This window comes from Anolis sagrei, chromosome 9 (assembly GCF_037176765.1).
Source record: "Anolis sagrei isolate rAnoSag1 chromosome 9, rAnoSag1.mat, whole genome shotgun sequence".
Taxonomy (NCBI): domain Eukaryota; kingdom Metazoa; phylum Chordata; class Lepidosauria; order Squamata; family Dactyloidae; genus Anolis; species Anolis sagrei.
In genome coordinates, this window is record NC_090029.1 from 24,882,177 (window position 1) to 24,904,003 (window position 21,827).

At 38.7% G+C, this 21,827-nt stretch overlaps 1 protein-coding gene across 2 annotated transcripts; it reads right to left on the bottom strand.

The window, feature by feature from the left end:
* Window positions 1–567: 567 nt before the first annotated feature.
* Window positions 568–21,797, bottom strand: ZWILCH (zwilch kinetochore protein). 2 transcript variants are annotated; one of them, XM_060755368.2, is made up of 18 exons: window positions 21,698–21,797; window positions 18,892–18,943; window positions 16,683–16,778; window positions 16,489–16,607; window positions 14,858–15,060; window positions 14,286–14,371; window positions 12,929–13,099; window positions 11,882–11,953; window positions 11,621–11,714; window positions 11,374–11,426; window positions 8,478–8,583; window positions 7,448–7,527; window positions 5,891–6,047; window positions 4,972–5,000; window positions 3,683–3,819; window positions 2,596–2,691; window positions 2,258–2,376; window positions 568–948 (listed from the first exon to the last, which is right to left on the bottom strand). In XM_060755368.2, exons 1-18 carry the CDS (start codon window positions 21,757–21,759, stop codon window positions 860–862), a joined length of 1,821 nt encoding a protein of 606 aa, XP_060611351.2. In that variant the 5' UTR covers window positions 21,760–21,797; the 3' UTR covers window positions 568–859. The 2 variants fall into 2 exon arrangements, with proteins under 2 accessions (XP_060611351.2, XP_060611353.2); XM_060755370.2 differs by lacking the exon at window positions 18,892–18,943 and having other exon boundaries at window positions 21,698–21,759.
* Window positions 21,798–21,827: the final 30 nt, after the last annotated feature.

A 21,827-nucleotide genomic window follows, 5' to 3' on the forward strand; every position in this document is an offset into this window, starting at 1 on the left:
TGATTTTGTTGTTGTATGCTAATCAAGGCTGTGTGCATATGTAGATTTGTTCTTTTTGCAATCAGTGGGAGTCACAACTTATGGCACTGTTTTCCCCTTTGGAGTCTCTCTTCATAAGGTTTTCATGGCAAAACATACTGAAAAGAGATTTACCAAACCCCTCCCGCCATGCCTTTGTCCCAGTGAACTCCATTTTCCACTCCTGCTGTTGCCCAGTAGCTATTTGGCTCTTTGGCCTTTTCTGCATTATCTCATAAGGAAAGGTTTAAATACAATTACAGGCCCCGACTTGCCTTGGAAGTTCAGAAGGAAGCACAACTCAGAGCTTATGCATCTTGAATGGATGAAAAGAATAGAATAAGCCGTTCCAATGCTGCCATCGTGTGGGGAGGACGGCATATGGCCAGTTTGGCTTGAACTGGATAACCAAAATCAACCTTTTCCCTGATGAAAGCAGTTGTGCTTAAAACCAACACTATTCCAGAGCTGGAACTGATCAAAAAATTGCAAACCTGTAGAAAAAAACATACATCCATGAATCCAGAAAAAATGCTGCTTCCCTAGAAATTGCCAGGATTGTATATTTATTTGACACAGACATCTTTTCCTTTCAGTCCCTGAAGATTTCCCTTTCCCTTCGCTGCATTTAATACAGCCACCAAACAAACTGTCAATGTGACATAAATACTATATACATATATAATGGGTTGCTATTTTAACGCCTAACAGCTATATTATACATGTGTTCCCCATTGATTCTCCTTGAAATGTTAAGGCAAGTGATTTCAATACACCGCTGATGTTGTGTACCTCCACCAGTTTTACATCAGTTAAGGAAGTCTACATAAACAATCTATTGTCAGCCAAAGTACACTGCAGAGCAGTCAGCCAGAGTGGTGAAACACGTTTCCTCTTTGCTGATGGAAGCTTCTGTTTCATCCAGGAGACCTGCAAGATAATAATAATAATAATAATAATAATAATAATAATAATACAGCACACAGTCCTAGACACTTGGGAAATGTTCGACTTGTGATTTTGTGATATGAAATCCAGCATATAGATCTCGTTTGCTGTGACATACTGTGCTTTTGTGTCAGTAAAATAATAATAATAATAATAATAATAATAATAATAATAATACATTTCTACTATATATATTTCTGGGGCTGACTCGGTATTATAATAATAACAATAATAACAATAATCTATTTCTACTATATATATATTTATTATATTATATTTCTCTTATGTATTTTCCAAAGTGAGAGCACATCCAGAGAGCACGCTGAACCCAACCACTGATGAATCTGGATCAAACCTGGCAAACATACACATCATGACTAACTTCAAATACTGGAGGTGTTTTGTGGAGGGCTGAACCAGTATAATCATTATAATCATCATCATATATCTCTCTATATATTTCTATTATATTATATCTATGTATTTTCCAAAATGAGAGCACATCCAGAGAGCATGTGGAACCCAACCATCGATGGATCTGGACCAAAGTTGTCAGACATACACATCACAAACAACTTTAAATACTGGTGTGGATTGGGGACAATGACAGATGATGATGGGAGTTGTAGTTCATCCACATCCAGAGAGCTCTATGAATCCAACTATCAATATATCTGGACCAAACTTGGCACACAGACCCAACACCTGAGTCCCCTTCGGCGATGAGAAAGGCATGATATAAATATAGGTAAATGTAAAGGGTTTCCCCTGACATTAAATCCAGTCGTGTTCGAATCTGGGGGTTGGTGCTCATCTCCATTTCTAAGTCGAAAAGCCGGCGTTGTTTGTAGACACCTCCAAGATCGTGTGGCTGGCATGACTACATGGAGCACCATTACCTTCCCGCTGGAGCGGTACCTATTGATCTACTTGCATTTGCATGTTTTCGAACTCCTAGGTTGGCAGAAGCTGGGCCTAACAGCGGGAGCTCATACTGCAACCACATTCGGAAAGACCTAGGAATCTCAGAAATGGGGAGATTCACAATCCCAAACCAAACAGTGACTATTTTTCTAATACTCTTTGTCCTTCCAAAAGATCTAACCCAGGTATTACTGGGTACCTAAATTAATAATAATAATAATAATAATAATAATAATAATAAAGAGCATGGGGGAAAAATACAAGATGCCTTGGGTGCCAGGGGAGACACTGGACTTATTTGTAAGGAAAGACAAAGAACACAAAGCAGAATTACTGCACCAAGCTTCAGACCGTAAAGGCCACTCACCCACAAGGCTTTCATTCATGTGTTCATCTGGAGGGCTGGTGCTGAGCTGCCACACTGTCCTCAGTTTCTTCGACCCTTGTCCACTGCTGATTTCCACTCTCCAAACTTGGGGGAAAGCACTAGGCCAAAGGGGAAAAACTGTTTATTAAGAGTTCAAGAGAGGATAGAGAATCAAGGCAAATGCCATGGGTCTTAAGGAACAAGAAAGAGAATGAACAAGGGAAGAATGACAAAGACACACAGTGTCTCCCACCACCTTTGGTCCCCTCATCCCTGACCCTAAAAAAAGGTTGACAAAGATTGGCTAGGCCTAGTTTAAGTATTGAGATTGAGCTTACCCTTGGTAGAATGCCTTCAGAAAAGCCGTCTTGACTGGAAGCTGAAATACATGTTTTTCATTCAGGGGGTTTTCCTTATAGTATTTTATACAGGACCTAAAAAGAGATATTTTTAGGGATGTGAATAGGTTTAAAACAACAACAACATATAGCTGAAGATTAATCCCGACAAGACAGAGGTCCTCCTGGTCGATCGTAAACCTGACCGGGATTAAATACATATAAAATAAAATACATATAAGCCAGTTCACCAAAATAAAATCATGTCCAACACTAAAATAAAATAATAATATAATATAATAATAGTAACAATAACAATATAAAATACAATAATATAATAATAATAAAATATACTAAAATTAATTCATAACACTGTATCAATAATAATAATAATATTACCTCAAGGTGTCTCAAGAAGGTCAAGATAAACCCACATATTAAAACATAATTAAAATACAACCACAATAGCATATATTTAAACATACAGATATTTAAATCTATGAAAGAAATGTTAAAAACACACAATAAACATGGGATGTGATTTTAAAATTTCATAGTGAAAACTGAGTGACTGGGTTGGTCTTTGGATGTTTTTAAAATGGTTTTTAATTATATTCGCTGTTTATTTTTTAATAGTTTCAATGTTTAATCCTATTTTTTTTGTTTTTAATTATATATGATTTTTAGAGAGATACAGCAGAGGAGAAATAATAATAACAATAATAATCTACTTAATTATAGAAAAGTATTTCTACCTCACCAATAACCTTGAAGGAAAAGGAACATCCAATAAAATTATTTACACTTAAAAGCCAATTGCATCCCCAGACTTCATAAAACCTTGTGGCCTTATTTTTAAAAAATCAAAAAGATACTAGCTAACTCCAAGAAGACTATATATCTATTGTGCAAGTGCATATGTGCTAGAAAGTGCCTATGTATTTTACTGTTAGCAATTTGAGTCTCATTTTTAGAGAGATGAATTGGGGTACAAATAAGAAGAGGAGGAGGAGGAAGAAATTGTTATTGTGGTTCCTTCAACCAGTTTTTAATTTGCTTAAAGAAAAACATGAAGGCAAACACTTACTGTGTCAAAAAGATGAGGTGTTCCTGCTCAAGTTTGAGGAGCTCGACACAGTTCTGCATGATCTCCAGCATGTGATGAAGCTTCTGCACTCGATGGACCTGTTCCTGCAGGTCAACCAAAGCAGACATGAAGTAGTCCTGAGAGAAAGGGAGAGACGGGCAAAGGCAGAAACCATTACCCCTGGAGTCAGCTGCTGAGTGCAATTCATAAGATATCATAGAATCAGAGTTGGAAGAGACCCCCAAGGGGCATCCAGTCCAACCCCATTTTGCTAGGAAGGAAAAGCACAATCAAATTCCCCTCAACAGATGACCATCCAGCCTGTTTAAAAGTATCCAAAGAAGGACCTTCCACCACACTCCTAGGCAGTGAGTTCCACTGCTGAACAGCTCTCAAATTCAGGAAGTTCATCCTAATGTTCAAGTGGAATATCTTTTCCTGTCATTTGAACCCATGACTCCATTGAGTCCTCATCTCCAGGGCGGAATAAAACAAGTTCTGTTCCCTCTTCCTTATGGCATCCTTTCAAATATGTAAACACAGTGATCATGTCTCCTCTCAACCTTCTCTACTGTAGGCTAAACAGACCCAGCTCTTTAAGACTTTTATCATAGGGATTCATGGTCTCCAGACCTTTGATCATTTCAGTTGCCCTTAACTGGACAAGTTCCATCTTGTCAATATCTCTCTTAAATCGCTTTGCCCAGAATTGGACAGGGTTATTATTCCAGGTAGAGATGTGTGAACAAAGAAGGAGAGGGGTTTCATGGTTCTCCTTAATCTAGACCAGTGGTTCTCAACCTGTGGGTCCCCAGATGTTTTGGCCTTTAACTCCCAGAAATCCTAACTGCTGGTAAACTGGCTGGGATTTCTGAGAGTTGTAGGTCAAAATACCTGGGGACCTACAGGTTGAGAACCACTGATCTAGACACTAGACTCCTACTGATGCAACTTACAATTGCATTAACTTTTTTAGCTGCTGCATTGCATTCCTGGCTCATGTTCGGCTTGTTGTCCACTAAGACTCCAAGGTCTCTTTCCCATATAACTCTGTTGTGGAACTAAGCATTACGCAACCTATCTCTGGGAGTTTAATTTGTTCTGCCTCAGTGAAGTATCCTACATTTCTCCTTGTTGACATTCATTTTGCTAATTTTGAACATCACAAACTCAACAAAAGCAAAACAAAGCTTCCTTCTTTGCCCTACAAAAATAAATAAATGCTCAGTTCTCTAGTTATTATTTCACTTTTGTTTACAAGGAATGAAAGTAAATTGCATGTATCTTACCAACTGAGTCTGCGTTGTAAGTTCTTTGCCTGAAATAGTTTGAAAATATACGCAATTAATATGAAATATTACATCTTAATTTTTACTGTTTATAAAAAAACTAGAAAGAATATCTATGTAAAAATGTCACAAGATCTCATTCTAACTGAAAAATTGTAACAGGAACTCAAATCAATAGAGATAACCTTCGGGACAACTTCATCTAAGGAAGTTTATTTTTAAAAACAATTATTTGCAAGTTAATATATCAATGAACTCTTCCGTGAAACAAATCCAGCATATGTTTACTTGCCAGAACTTTGAATTATTTATTTATTTTATTTATTTACAGCTTTTATATTCCGCCCTTCTCACCCCGCAGGGAACTCAGGGCGGATTACAGTGTACACATATATGGCAAACATTCAATGCCAATTTTTGACATACAAAAATATACAGACATACGCAGAGGCTATTTAACTTTTTTTTCCTGGCCGCCAGGGGAGCTGTCGCATTCATCGTCCATCTGCGATGCTGATGAAGCACTTCTGCATTCCTGCATGCTTCCCCGCTGGATTGCTTTGCTGGAGTCTTCTTTATGGCCTCATAAATCAGTTAATTTAGCCTCCCCACACTTTAAGGTGGTACCCTATTTTCCTACTTGACAGATGCAAGTCTTTCGGGTTGCAAAGGTCGACAACAGGCTACACACAATTGGTTGGAAATCCACTCCAACCCAAGCTGGCTTCGAACTCATGACATTTTGGTCAGAGTGATCATAATGCAGCTGACACTCAGCCAGCTGCGCCACAATCCCGGTGAAGCTCTGTTTGATTTCTAGCCCGATATATATATATATGCTTAAATCAGAAATGATTACTTTAAAAAGTGATGGAATGCTGGAACAGAACTATAATGGTTGGGCCCAAAGTGTACATACCTACAAAATAGTGGAAATAATCCCTCTTCAATTTATCCACGCCGATTTCGAGAAACATCCGCATGGGAGCATCACCACTAAGAGAAACCTGCTCAACGTTTCCATAATAGGATTGTTTAATCAGTTTGCTCAGCAAACTGCTGCTTTCTTCATGGACCTATGAGGACAAAATACATGTCACTGTGTTGGGGAGGATGGGAGTGTGTCATTTTCCCAAGTTGGGGGTTAGAATGAGAAAACAAACAAGCCTTGGGTTTAGATGAACATCACTTCTCTCTATTATTGAAGGCTTTCATGGCTGGAATCACTGGGTTGCTGTGAGTTCCAGAAGCATTCTCTCCTGGCGTTTCACCCACATTTGTTTGCCCTCACAACCTTTGAGGATACCTGCCATGGATGCAGGCGAAACGTCAGGAGAGAATACTTCTAGAACGTGGCCATACAGCCCAGAAAACTCACAGCAACCCAAATACATGTCATTTATATCCGAATTCCAAAATATCTTGAAATATAAAACAATTATGGCAACCCCCCCCCCCTCAAAACAATGTATGAAGCTATTTCTGAAGGCTCAACAACATGAAATGCATGCTATTAAAAAACTTTTTTTTATTTTAGCTAGCTATTTTAAATATTTAAATGTTTAATTCTTTTTTAATTTTTATATGATATTATAAATCATATAACATTTTTATATGATATTATAGGTTTTAATTCACACATTGTTAAGGTTTTTAAATTTAGCTGTTTTGGGCCTCTTTGACAGGAAAAGTATGAAGTATAAATAATAATAATAATAATAATAATAATAATAATAAATGTCAGGTTTTAATTCACATTGTTATGGTTTTTAGTGTTACGTAGTTGTTTTGGGTTTCTTTGGCAGAGAAAACGTGGAGTATAAATAATAACAATAACAATAACAATAATAATAATAATAAATGTTATGGTTTTTAGTGTCAGCTGCCTTGGGTCTCCTTAGGCAGGGAAAACATGGGGTAGAAATAATAACACTAATACATGTTAGGTTTTTTCACACATTGTTATGGTATTTAGTATTAGCAGCTTTGGGTCTTCTTTGGCAGAGAAAATGAGATATATTAATACATAATAATGATAATAATTCCTCAGTGGTTGAGGTCCAACAGGTCTAACAGAAGAAATGATTTAAACTGGGATCGTTTCTTCTCCTCAAATGTTCTGAATAATCTGAGCAGAAACTGTAAGCTTCTGAGATATAGGGAATGTTGATGTGTTAGCACAGCATAGAGGCTGGATGGACATCTGTTGGGAGTGCTTTGATTGTGCTTTTCCTGCCTGGCCGGGGAGTGGGGGGGTTGGACTAGATGGCCCTTTGAGTCTCTTCCAATGCTATGATTCTAAGTCGTAACACTGTTTCAGTTGGTGGCCTTCACTGCTGCTCCTATTTTCAAGTCCTAATTGTATGTTGTATGCTGTTGGGAGGTCGAGTGCAGGCCATTCTGCTGATGGGCCTTTGCCTTGGAACAAAAATGGTGATAGTTGTGCCTAGATTCCCACTCCGTTCCTCATACCTACCGGTGCCTGCAATTCACCGCACTGAAGGGATTTCATGACCAACATGAAACATTCTACCAGTTCCTCATAGGAAACGATATCTTGGAAGAATAGAGTTCAGTGTTAAAGAAAGAATGGATAAAAAAGGAAGCAGATTAATGCACCAACCAATGAGTTATCGAAACCCCAAACGTTTTTGGTCAGAAGACACTCAGAGGTACCCCACAGCTAATACATGTATTATTATTATTATTATTATTATTATTATTATTACTATTTTTTCATGAAACATCATTCCTGATTTGATCAATATATGCACCATATATACTCGAGTATAAGCCGTGTTTTCAGGCTTGAAAACTCGATCATGAACCCCCATAAACAGCAAAAAATATTGTAGGTCTTTGGAGGAATTTCACCTTGGTTTAGGGAAGTTGTAGTTCACTTACATCAAGAGAGCACTGTGAACCTAAACACTGATGGATCTGGACCAAACTTGGCACGCATACCTGATATGCAAAATTTGATTACTGGAGGGGTTTTGGGGGGTGGTGGTGGTGCAGAGAATTGGCCTTCCTTTCTGGGAGTTGTAGTTCACCCACAACCAGAGAAACTGTGACCTCCACCACTGATGGACCTCGACCAAACTTGGTACACAGAACCCCCATGACTAACTCAACTTACTGGAGAGGTTTGAGGGGACTGACTCACCATAGTGTAAGTTGTAGTGCACTCTACAGTCAGATGCATCCAGAGAAAACTTACCCAACATAACCAACTTTAAGTACTGATGGAGTTTTTTTGGGGTTAACCTGGCATGATGCGAGTTGTAGTTCACCCACAACTTTATGCATTTTGTACAATAAAAAACTGACTTTTTCAAATAACCCGGACAACACCGGATACCTAAGCTCTGTTCTTAACTATAAGTTGTTTGTAAGTCGGGTGTTTGTAACTCGGGGACTGGCTATATTTAAAACATTTGCCATTTATCTTAGAGGCTGGAAATCTGAAAAGGAGGTAGCTGGAGTTATAAGCCTTTAAAACATACTTCTCCATATTTTAGACCACAGCAGTTCCACGAAATCCAGATTTCCTCGCTGATTGAAAAGACTTTCCATAGAAACATAGACTGCACTGCTAGTGTCCTGGGGACTCTGTGAAGGAGAGGGGAGTGATACGACTTCAGCATACAGAAACAATTGTCAGCAATGGGTACAAATCACCACACTTCAGACAAATATATAACTATGTAACAAAATTTGAAAAAAAAAGTCTGTTTGTGGTCTGGAAGTGTTATTTCCTGTTTAATTGTGTGTTCCTTACTTTGAAAGTAGTTGTTCTACTCCAGAAACCTTTTGTGGCTGCCACAAACTAGGTTGAATTGGTTGAGACTCAATGAGATATTAATTAAAAAATGATTACAAAACGTGCTGCTGCAGGATGTCCCTCTCGCCAAAACAAAGTTTTAGCAGTTTAATAAACTTTTCCCATCTCAGTTCTTGTGGGTTTTTTTCGGGCTATATGGCCATGTTCTAGAGGCATTTCTCCTGACGTTTCGCCTGCATCTATGGCAAGCATCCTCAGAGGTGAGGTCTTATGACAGAACGAATTAGGGAATGAATTAGGGAACAAAAATTGTGTTACATCAGGAAACGAGGCCCTCCGAGAGCATTAACATTATTTGACAATACATTGAACATTATTTGATTCCATCTGTAGTGATAAATCAAATCAAACTAAATGACAACTATCAAAATGGTACTGGAAAATTCAGGAAGTAAAATTTGGAACATTAAATGGATTATGCTTTGGTATGGGAATCAGATCTAGGATTGAAGACAGAAGAGAAACAATGGGACTCAATTTGGAAAAACTCAAGTGTATAAATCAATTTCAGCACAACTGAGAGAAAATACTTTGAAAACTAAGTATAGATGGTACTACTATCTACTTAAACTACATGGAATTATTAACGGAATCCCTAAAGTATGGAAAATAAGGGGTTTGGAGCCCCTTGGAATTAAGATTTATTTATTTATTTATTTATTTATTTATTTTACTTGTATACCGCAGTTTCTCAGCCTAACAGGCGACTCAACGCGGTTTACAACAAGGATAAGATCAATACAATGATATACAATTTAAAACCATTAGAGCACAATATACAATATTGACACAACAATAACACAATGCATCTCATAACTAGAGTCGTGATCCAAATTCGTCGTCCATATTTCCATTCCTGTAATCATCACATTCATTGCACTGATTAATCAAATGCCTGTTCAAACATCCAAGTTTTTAATCTCCTTCGGAACACCATCAGCGAGGGGGCTGATCTTACCTCCATGGGAAGGGCGTTCCACAGCCGGGGGGCCACCACAGAAAAGGCCCTGTCTCTCGTCCCCGCCAGCCGCACCTGTGAAGCAGGCGGGATAGAGAGCAGGGCCTCCCCAGAAGATCTTAGGGTCCTGGCGGGCTGATAGGCAAAGATACGTTCGGATAGGTAGCTTGGGCCAGAACCGTTTAGGGCTTTAAAGGCCAACGCCAGCACTTTGATTTGGCTCAAAAGTATGGAGATTCAGAAATGAATTTCTATCATGGATAAAACAAATAGTGAGGGAAATAATACATTTTAGGGAAGTTCTATTAATGATCTCCGTATTTGAAAGTGAGAATAAGGATTTGGTAAACAAATATATTATTCATGTTATGTGCCACAAGACTCAAAAATATTAGAAACTGGAAAAAAGCTATAGAAAATTTATCAATAAAGGCTTGGCCAAATAGGATAAGGCCTATAGAACTATTTGAAAAGTTAACCTATAAACTAAGGTGAGCAAAAGGAGAAATAAAAGAAGACCGTTTTGGAAATACATGAAACCTGTCAATAAGCTCCAATGTGTCAAAGCAATGGCGAATCTAAACCCACAAAACGATCAAGAAAAACTGTGGACGAACAATTAGAAAAACATACCACCACAGTGATATATAATGGAGAAAATTGGAATAACTAAAAAGCAATAGAACTGACAGAGATGTATTGCTATGTGAATGATGGGGGAGTATCGATTTGGGAAGAGACAGAGTAGCAATGCAATTGCATTGTGTTAAATACTTTCTTTTAATCAATTAAATAATAAAATGTTTAACCATTATTTTTTTAAAAATACCATATATACTCGAGTATTAGCTGACTCGAATATAATTTTACCACAAAAAACTGGGGAAATGTATTGACTCGAGTCTAAGCCGAGGGTGGGAAATGCAGCAGCTATGGGTAAATTTCAAAGTAAAATAGACACCAATAAAATTACATTAATTGAAGCATCCATAGTTTAAATATTTTGGAATATTTACATAAAACTGTAATGTAAGATAAGACTGTCCAACTCTGGTAAAACCCTTATTCTAACCTTCTTCAATGTAAATGAGCTTATGTATCCTTCCAATAATAATTGAGAGAGTAAAATAATAAATGTAATAATAATAATAATAGAGTAAAACAATGAAAATGTAATAACAGCAAAACTAGAGTAATATAATAAATTAAGGTAAAAAATAAATGTAATAACAATAATAGATTAAAATAATATAATAATAACAATAATAGAGTAAAATAATAAATGTAATAATAATAATAATAGAGTAAAATAATAAATGTTATAAAATATAATAAATAGAGAACAATAATGAAAATGTAATAAAAACAATAATAGAGAAAAATAATAAATGTAATAAAATAATTATAGAGTAAAACATTGTCAATGTTATAATAACAATAGTAAATAGAGTAAAATAATAAATGTAATAAAAATACTAATAACCGAGTAAAATATTAAATAACTTCGACTTGAGTATAAGCCAAGGGGAGCTTTTTCAGCCTTAAAAAAGCTGAAAAACTCAGCTTATACTCTAGTATATACTGTAGTCTTATCACATACATCAGAAGAATCTTGGTTTGGTGTCTTCAACCCATCTGCTTCATCCTTTAAATCTAAAGATCGAGAGAATATAAAATGATGGGGTTGCAGCACAAAAAAAGGACAAGGCAAGAGTTCAGCTTGAAACTGATAAAATTATGCCCAGAATTGGTGATTTATTAAGCCCCCAAGGTTGTAGAAAAACATGTTTTTAATTAGCTGTGTTAAGCGTTGCCTGGCAGGTGTTTCAAGAAGACTACAACTTTACCTTTCAAAAGTTTCTGCATCACTTCAATAGCCGATTTCCGGCCCAAAGGCTTAGGCCAGTCGGTTGTGCCACTCTTCAAGCTTTCGCTTAAATTCTAGCAATATGGATAAAGAAAGCAAACAGAAGGACACATGCGTCATTTTCCATTGCAGTTCTCATCAGCATTAAGTTTTAATTGAAAACAAGCATTTAATTGAAAACAAGTACAATTGTGGCTGAGAGGCCAGCCTTCTAATTGGGAAATGTTGCTGGTATACTCACAAGGATAAATTGCAGCTCCCTGTACAGCTCATATGTAGAACTCAAGGTGCTCCCAGGTGCCATTTGAATGTTCTAAGAGAATAAAATTACTAATGTTGAAGAGACAGTTGCTGGAACACATTCAGACTAATAAGTCAAGCTACCCAGTATTTATTTATTTATTATACCTTTTATTTCTAGCTATCTATCTTACATATATTTTATTCTATATACTAGCCCCTATTTTTATTCCCCTCTACCCTATTCCATTCCATATCTATCTATATCAATAAACAGAAGTCAATATAGACTTAATATAGACAATATAGAAATAAATTTTCCAAGATGGCTCCCACATGCAGAGACTACTGTGATTCCCATCTACGACATATCTGGATCAAAATATGGCATACAAACCCACCGTGACCAACTTTAAGCACTGGCAGGGCTTGGAGGGGAAAAAGACCCAGAATGATAAGAGCTCTAGAGCACAGTAAACCCAAGCGATGATGGATCTGGACCAAACATAGCATGCATATCCACCATGATCAGCTTTAACTACTGGTGCCAGTGGGCCCGGGGGGGGGGGGGAGGGGAAATGGATGGATGACAGATTATGGGATTTATAGTTTACCCATATCACTTATACATTTTCTATTGGTACAATTCATAAAATCTGAAAACAATAGCATATTCTAATAAACACCACTAGAAATTTTAAAAACAATATTAAGTTTTTTTCTTCGTGTCAGGAGCAACTTGAGAAACTGCAAGTCACTTCTGGTGTGAGAGAATTGGTTGTCTGCAAGGACGTTGCCCAGGGGAACAATATTAAGTGAGGAAGAGTCATTTCCCGCTTCTTGAAAGTTTTCTTGGGCTTAGTACTGAATGAGGATGGGCCCAAAAGTGGTGGAAATGTTCTCACTCCTTAGAATGTATTTTTCCCCCAAGCGTTTAGCTGAAATAACACTTTTTGCAAAATTTTGTATTGATCCCCCCTCCCCCGGGGCTTGTACTATCCTATCCTATCATCATAATAAATGAAACTAAGCTAACTCTTTCCCTTACCAGGATAGCATCTGAAGTGAGAGGAGGTGTCTGCAGGACCTTTGTGACGTTGTTCCAAGAGAAATCGGCATATATATTTCTCTCCATGGGAGCGAGGCTGTCCTCCAAAGAAAGGGAGCCCAAGCAAGTGGTTTCAAGGAACTCATAACGAGCAAAACCCTTTATGGTCAGCTAGAATTGATACAACATATAGGTTACACAGTTTTTCTACTAACTGTAGGGTCAACAACTACGGGAAAATAATCAAAGCCCAGCCACTAGCAATGGGCATAAGAATCCCCATTACGAATGCAATTCTTAGCATGCTTGAATATTGGAAGAAAGTCCCACTGAAATGTGAGGGCTTTCCTTTCAACATTTTAGGTTTTGTTTTTTTTTTGGTCGTGTCAGGGGCGACTTGAAAAACTGCAAGCTGCTTCTGGTGTGAGAGAATTGGCCGTCTGCAAGGGGACGAGGAGCTGGAGCTGAGAGAGGGAGTTCATCTGCCTCTCCCTGGATTCGAACCTGTGACCTATTGGTCTCCAGTCCTTCGGCACAGGGGTTTAACCCACTGCGCCACTGGGGCATTTTAGATAGTTCAGGGTCACTACCATCAACTTTTTAAAGCACTATTTTAAAGGATTAGATAACACTATGTAACACGATTTTTGTTCCTGGCTTATAAGTGTCATTTCCTAATTGATTCTGTCATAAAAACATGGAAAACTTTTATTAAACTGCCCAAACTTTGTTTGTGTGAGAAGGACATCCTGCAGCACATTTTGCTATAGTTTTTCATTGAATATCTCATTGAGTCTCAACCCATTCAACCTAGTTTGTGGCAGCCACAAAAAAACAAGTTTCTGGAGTAGAACAATGACTTTCAAAGTAAGGACCACACAATTAAACAGGAAATAACACTTTCAAACCAGGAACAGAATTTTGGTGAAATTTTGTTATAGTGCAATTAAGAACACTGAGATTTTCCAGTCCAGCACACTTTTAAACAAAACCAGAGTGAATAAAGACGAACAACTATAGTTTGCTGTTTGCACCTTCCCATGTTCAGCCCTTTTGATAGCCAGGTCATGCCCATATTAGGAGCCCTGGTTCCTGGATCTGGATTTGAATATTGATTGGATGTTTTATACTTTTGTGTCTATTTACTTTGTTTTTAACTGGACAAACACTCCATTTGATCATGTTCTTATTTTAATTATGTTTTTGTTTGCTGGATTGCTTGTTTATTGGCTTATGGACATTTGGTCCCATGTAAGCCGCCCCGAGTCCCTTTGGGGAGATGATATTATTATTATTATTATTATTATTATTATTATTATTATTATTACAACAAATGTGAATTTTTAAAAAAACCTACATCTACATCAGTACACCGATGTGTTGTTCGATGTTTCTCTTTCAGGTTTTCCAGACTTGTCGAACATTTTTTCTTTGGCACGGGTCCTGGAAATAAAATTTAGCAAGTATTGTCAAACTCCCAAAGAGTTTATAGAATAATGTGCCAGATTCCCACCAGCACGTGTTCACATTTAGGAGATTTCTATCAAGCCAACTAAACGTACGTTGCCTTGCTTCTGGCAGCTGCAATAGTATATTTCTCTGAGATAAAAGCTACCAAATGAATAATACATCTGTATAAAGACTACATGTATTTGAAGTAAGAAGGGAAGTGCATCCATTGGAGTCACATTTCCAGGGACTACTGCTTGACTTTAAAGTGACTATTTCCTTTATCAGACGCATGTAGCAAAAAATCACATTAAAAAAAAGTTCCTGAACTACTGTGAACTTTCCATTTTGATTATAGAAAAAACAGTGACGTGCTACATTTTTGTAATATGTGCTCCCTTTTAAAGCCTTCCCATACTTCCCACACTTCTGCCCAGCAAATCTCACTGTAAGAAATGCCCAATTGAGAGGAGAGCTTACCTCTGCAGGTAATTGAGTGAAGAATTATGCCTGTGGAATTGTTCCCGGTGCTGAAAGGCTCAGCTCCCATCCAAATGGTCTGCGGAGGATCGGAGCGATCACATCGCACCCACAATGGAAGACGTGGTGCTGCACTGTTCCTGTCAGTTTTTAAGTGGTTCATATGTGGGTTATGAGCCATGGTGAAGAACGAAATGAGCTGCCTAGAAACAAACAAAGCCATAGGAAGACTTAATCACAAATCAATCTCTAGTTTACATTCTTTGCCCCACAATCTTTGATTGTTACCATTTGGAAGAGCTAAATGCTGCAGGCTGAATTGTCACATTTACTGCTCTATTGCTTCAGTAAGTCCAGTAAGAAAATATATATTGATTTAATACATTCTGTAATGCACAAGCCTTTTTTCCTCCCATGTTCCACCCTTTCTTAAGACAGAAGGCATTTAATAAAGCAGTCTCCATGACACCCAAATTAAAGAGTTGCACCATGCTGTCCTTTCTCCCATCCTGGACTTTCCAGATATATATACATCCAACTTGCCTCACTTCTAATAGACCTCAGAACAAACCTCTGAGGATGCCTGTCGTAGATGCAGGCGAAACATGAGGAGACAACTGTCGTACCACAGGCCTGAAGCCACCTATGACCACAGTGTCACATAAGAGTCCAAGGTAAAAGCAGTTTATTTTAAAACACACAATACACACACACATACATACACACACACATAGGAAAAATCCAGAAATAAGGAAATCAGGTATATAATCCAAATAGATGGTAATCAATTCTCTCTTGTAAATTCAGGGATAAAATAGTCCAAAGATAGTCCCAGAGCACCAAGGCAACTTAAGTTGATAAGCAAAACTTGAACAGGAATACAAACCATGAACATGAAGTACTTAGATCCAAAACTATGAGCAAAAGTTGAAACAGGAATACAAAACAAGACCATAGGATACTTAGATCCAAAACCAAGACTTGAAATGAGAGAGCCAGGCCTAGCTGTCAACTTGAACGCCACATTGCCTGAACCAAAGAGCAAAGTGCCCATTAGCTATTAATAAACAGACATAAAAGCATTACGTATTATCTGGAATGTCTGCTTCCCTCAAAGGTGTGAAGATCTATGAAGCTGGTTATTTGTACGAATCTGCAAGCAAGCCTCCTTGCTTAAATCAGAAGCTAGAGTCCTTATCTGGAGAGGATGCTTCCAACTCTTTTCCCTAACCTTGAGGTTAAGAAACAAATTCTCAGGCTCTGCATCTGTGCTGGCCTCTATCTAAAACAGTTTCACTTTCCTAGCCTGCATGAGAAGGAATCCCAAGGCCTGTATCAGAATGAATTCCAGGAAAGCCCACAATCCCATCTGACTCAAAGTCATCAGTGAGCCCCTCGGCCCCTGTCTGCTGTGACTGCTGCTGAGCTACAGCAAGAATGCTACTGTTACATGGCCATACAGCCCGAAAAATTCACAGCAACCCAGTGATTCCAGCCATGAAAGCCTTCGACAACACATACAATACTTTACTTGTTTGTTAATGTTAAGAGACAATGAACATGCATTTCTTTTTGGTAGAAAAATGCCCATTTCTTTTAGGGGAAAATGTAAGAGTTAGGATGAAACACACCTCGCTCTTGAAACTGGCAAAGCAAGTGCCAAAGACACAGAACCAGAGACATCACCTAGTTGGCTGGTTTCTTCTAATTGGCTGGTTTCTTCTAATTGGCTGGTTTCTTCACAGGGCTTCTGCAAGAATAAAAGAGGCTTCTTATAGTGGCTGCTCTAACCAGAAAAGCAAGTCCCAAATTTTATGCTACTCACTGCTTTCTCCAGAACAATCATTTCCCCGTCTCTTTGCCAGAAGCTCTCCAAGGGATTTGCATGTCCCTTGCCATTCAAATAGCCATAAACATCTGCCTGGCAGAAGAAAACAACTGTTTTAATCAGGCACATTTAAAATGATATTGCAGGGGAAGGATGACTGTAATATACCATTGACTTTGATGCACACCTTGGCTTTGAAGGTGTGCACTAAAAAAAGGATTGGCTGTCTAATATAATGTGAGGCCATGAAAAGACTGGTGCAAAGCCACCCCCGCCCGATGTAACTTAGCCAATTTGGATATAATCAACAGTAGATAACACCCCACCCCATGCCTAAGCATGATCTTTCCCTGCGGTTTCATGTAAATATTAAAAAGCATTGGGGAGAGAATGGCACCAATTTGTTTAGAACTGGTGTATTATTTCAAAACAAACAGGTATACTTTCCAAAACAAGAGAGCTACAGGTTTCAAGCTTTAATAGTACAGTATTGACATCCATCCCTTCCTTTCTGCTTCTCTTCCTCTGGCTACATTACAAAAACAAAGCTAAGCAGAGTAACAAATAAAAAGACAAAACATTTATTTACATTGTTTTCATAAAGCACAATGTTTTGTTTGGAAAAATAATGCATGTTTACTAGGCTGGTACAAAACTTTCTAAAATTGGATAAAAATGGGTAAAATCTGTACTTTCAAAGTGATTTCTGACATGTGGGCTTGGCCTGTGCCTAAAACTTAAGAATAAAAACCCATCCAATCCTTTTTCATTTGCATTTTTGAAATCTCGCAAGGCTCCCTTCCAAAGTCAACTTCATTTCCATGGCAAGCAAGCAAAGCAAACTCAAAAAGGCTCCCATTCCTTTGTAAATTAATGGCCTCTCATCATTAGCAGAGAGAAAGCAAGGAGCAGTGTTCACTGGGGAAAAAAGCACAGAACTCTGGGAAATGTAGTTTGGGAAGACGAGGGGCCCTATGTCAGTGAATGCAAAAGGCCCTGCCCTAAACTACATTTCCCAGAATTCTGCTCAGCATCAGAAAGCCCCAATGAGGAGAGGGGAGAGATGTGTCGCTCAGTAGCAGCAGCCAGCCAGAGTTCCAATGAATGGTTGAATCTGCAAAGAGGACTGAGACTGACATATTTCTAGCAAGAAAATCTCCGTGTTCTTTTGAGGGTTCCTTCCAACTCAATAGGGGCAGCATATCAATTAGTTTAGAGCAGTGGTTCTCAACCTTTCCAATCCCGTGACCCCTTAATACAGTTCCTCAGGTTGTGGTGACCCCCAACCATAAAATTATTTTCGTTGTTACTTCATAACTGTCATTTTGCTACTGTTATGAAATGTCATGTAAATATCTGAAATGCATGATGTATTTTCATTCACTGGAACAAATTTGACACAAATACCCAATACGCCCACATTTGAATATTGGTAGGCTTGGGAGGGTTTTTTCTTCTTCTATAATTTGGGAGTTTCTAGGATTTATAGTTCACCTACAATCAAAGAGCATTCTGAATTCCACCGACAATAGAACTGAACCAAACGTGGCACACAGAACTCCCATGGCCAACAGAAAATACTGGAAAGGTTTAGTGGCTATTGACCTTGAGTTTGAGAGCTGTAGTTCACCTACATCCAGAGAGCACTGTGGACTCAAACAATGATGGATCTGGACCAAACTTGGCATGGATACTCAATATGCCCATACATGAACACTGGTGGAGTTTGGGGGAAATAGACCTTGACATTTGGGAGTTGTAGTTGCTGGGATTTATAGTTCACCTACAATCAGAGCGTTCTGAACCCCACCAACAATAGAACTGGGCCAAACGTTCTACACAGAACCCCCCATGACCAACAGAAAATAATGTGTTTTCTGATGGTCTTCAGTGACCCCTCTGACACCCCCTCACGACCCCCTCAGGGGTCCCGACCCCCAGGTTGAGAAACACTGGTTTAGAGGCTGGATGGCCATCAGTCAGGAGACTTTGCCTGGAAGAAGCAGGCAAAGAAGAGAGTTGGACTAGATGTCCCTCGGGGGTCCCCTCCAACTCTAGGATTTTATGAAAATATAGAATTGGTTAATATTGGTTTCTATTGTTTAATATGGGAGACGTTCAATAAGATAGCTATTGTGGTTAAAAAAAACATTTTTGTCAAAACCTTTTTTAAAAAATTAATGGGTTGCACATGCCTAATGCTTACCTCAAAAGTACAGGGCCCTTTGATGGCATCTTTCTTTCCTTCATCATATGTTCTAAAATACAGACAACAATATGTAATAATAATAATAATAATAATGCAGTTTTATTTTTAACCTTCCCTCTCTCCCAAAGGGGACTCAGGGTGGCTTCCAAAAACAAAATGGCAAACATTCAATGGCAAGAGCAGTATCAAAAGAAGCAAAGTAAACAAACAAAACAAACTATTAAAATTAACAGTTAAAATAACTAGATTAAAATGAACAAATAAAAACAACCTTTAGCAAGAGAATGTACTCGATCAGGCCTCATAAGTAACATAATGTTGAACTCTAGGTTTAATTTATTATTTATTTACCATATTTACACCCCGCCCTTCTCACCTCAAAGGGGACTCAGAGCGACCTTACAGGTAGGCAACAATTCAATGCTATATGACAACTTGAAAATATAACACTGTACACAACAAATATTTACATTGTATGTATATTTTAATCAATGTACAAATTTCAAAAATGCCTGAAACATAGCTTTAAAACGGATCCAAACTGCATTAATTTCATTTTGCAGATATAAAATTGAGAGATTACATTTTGGGAGAATTGTGATCAAGTGTGAGGTGCTTATTTTCTGTAGCTATTTCTTTCTAAGTGTAGTTTGAAACACTTTTCACAAGAAAGGACTAGCCGTCCCCTGCCACACGTTGCTGTGGCCCATTCTGGTGATCTGGAAAATAAAGTGATGACAAAGCGTTGGTTTCCAATATATGTAATTTCTTTATGCTTGTGGGTAAACAGTATTTCTTGTTGTTTGTTTGTCAGTGTTGATGTGGAGAGTGTCTGATTTGCCTACTCTGGAATATTGTAGTCCTTCTTTAGGGGTTTCTTTCAAATCTATGATACTATATTTGTGTGTGTGTGTGTGTGTGAATCATATCTATCTGAATCTATGGCTGGATGGCTCTTTGTCAGGAGGGCTTTAAGTTTTGTTGCCCTGGTGAAGGGAATTGGACTGGAGTATTTTCTGTTGGTCATGGGGGTTCTGTGTGGGAAGTTTGGCCCAATTCTGTCATTGGTGGGGTTCAGAACACTCTTTGATTGTAGGTGAACTATAAATCCCAGTAACTACAACTCCCAAATATCAAGGTCTATTTCCCCTAAACTTCATCTGTGTTCACATTTTGGCATATTAATTATTCGTGCCAAATTTGGTCCAGATCCATCATTGTTTGAGTCCATGGTAGTTTCTGGATGTAGGTGAACTACAACTCCCAAACTCAAGGTCAATGCCCACTAAACCCTTCTAGTGTTTTCTGTTGGTCATGGGAGTCCTCTGTACCAAGTTTGGTTCAATTCCATCATTGGTGGAGTTTAGAATGTTCTTTGATTGTAGGTGAACTATAAATCCCAGCAATTATTTGAGTGATGGTCACTCCTTGTGTTGTGAGACGTTTTGTTGCCAAATTTGGTGTGATTTCGTTCATTTTTTCTTTTGTTTTTAAGGCACTCATTATGCACAGAGCATATACATACATACATACATATCTCACAACACCACAAGATATTAAACTAACATTACAAATGGATTTAGAAAAGGCAGAGGAACGAGAGACCAGATTGCCAATATCCGCTGGATAATGGAGAAAGGCAGGGAGTTTCAGAAAAACATCTACTTCTGCTTCATTGACTATTCTAAAGCCTTTGACTGTGTGGATCATAATAAATTGTGGCAAGTTCTTAGTGGGATGGGCATCCCAAGCCACCTTGTCTCTCTCCTGAGGAATCTGTACAAGGACCAAGTAGCAACAGTCAGAACTGACCACGGAACAACAGACTGGTTCAAGATTGGGAAAGGCGTACGGCAAGGCTGCATCCTCTCACCCAACCTTTTTAACTTGTATGCAGAACACATCATGCGAGGATGTGCGGGGCTTGATTAATGCAAAGCTGGGGTGAAAATTGCTAGAAGAAACATTAGCAACCTCAGATATGCAGATGACACCACTCTGATGGCTGAAAGCGAGGAGGAGCTGAGGAGCCTTCTAATCAAGGTGAAAGAAGAAAGCGCAAAAGCCGGGTTGCAGCTAAACGTCAAAAAAACCAAGATTATGGCAACAAGAATGATTGACAACTGGAAAATAGAGGGAGAAAATGTGGAGGCCGTGACAGACTTTGTATTTCTAGGTGCAAAGATCACTGCAGATGCAGACTGTGGCCAGGAAATCAGAAGACGCTTCCTTCTTGGGAGGAGAGCAATGTCCAGTCTCGATAAAATAGTAAAGAGTAGAGACATCAGACTGGCAACAAAGATCCGCCTAGTCAAAGCCATGGTATTCCCTGTAGTCACCTACGGATGTGAGAGCTGGACCTTAGGGAAGGCTGAGCGAAGGAAGATCGATGCTTTTGAGCTGTGGTGTTGGAGGAAAGTTCTGAGAGTGCCTTGGATTGCGGGAAGATCCAACCAGTCCATCCTCCAGGAAATAAAGCCCGACTGCTCACTGGAGGGAAGGAGACTAGAGACAAAGTTGAAGTACTTTGGCCACATCATGAGGAGACAGCAAAGCCTAGAGAAGACAATGATGCTGGGGAAAGTGAAAGGCAAAAGGAAGAGGGGCCGACCAAGGGCAAGATGGATGGATGGCATCCTTGAAGTGACTGGACTGACCTTGAAGGAGCTGGGTGTGGTGACGGCCGACAGGGAGCTCTGGCGTGGGCTGGTCCATGAGGTCACGAAGAGTCGGAGACGAATGAACGAATGAACAACACAACAAACAAATGGAAGACAAAAAAGGGACTGAAAGGGAGACTCACTGCTGAAGGAAACGGCAAAAGCGAAGACCAAATTCACGGCGTTTCTGCAGCGAGGCGGCCATCTTTATTTCTTTTCGAACTGCGGCCTTTTCCCCCCTTGCGCTTTTCTCGCGTCCTGATTGGACCGCTG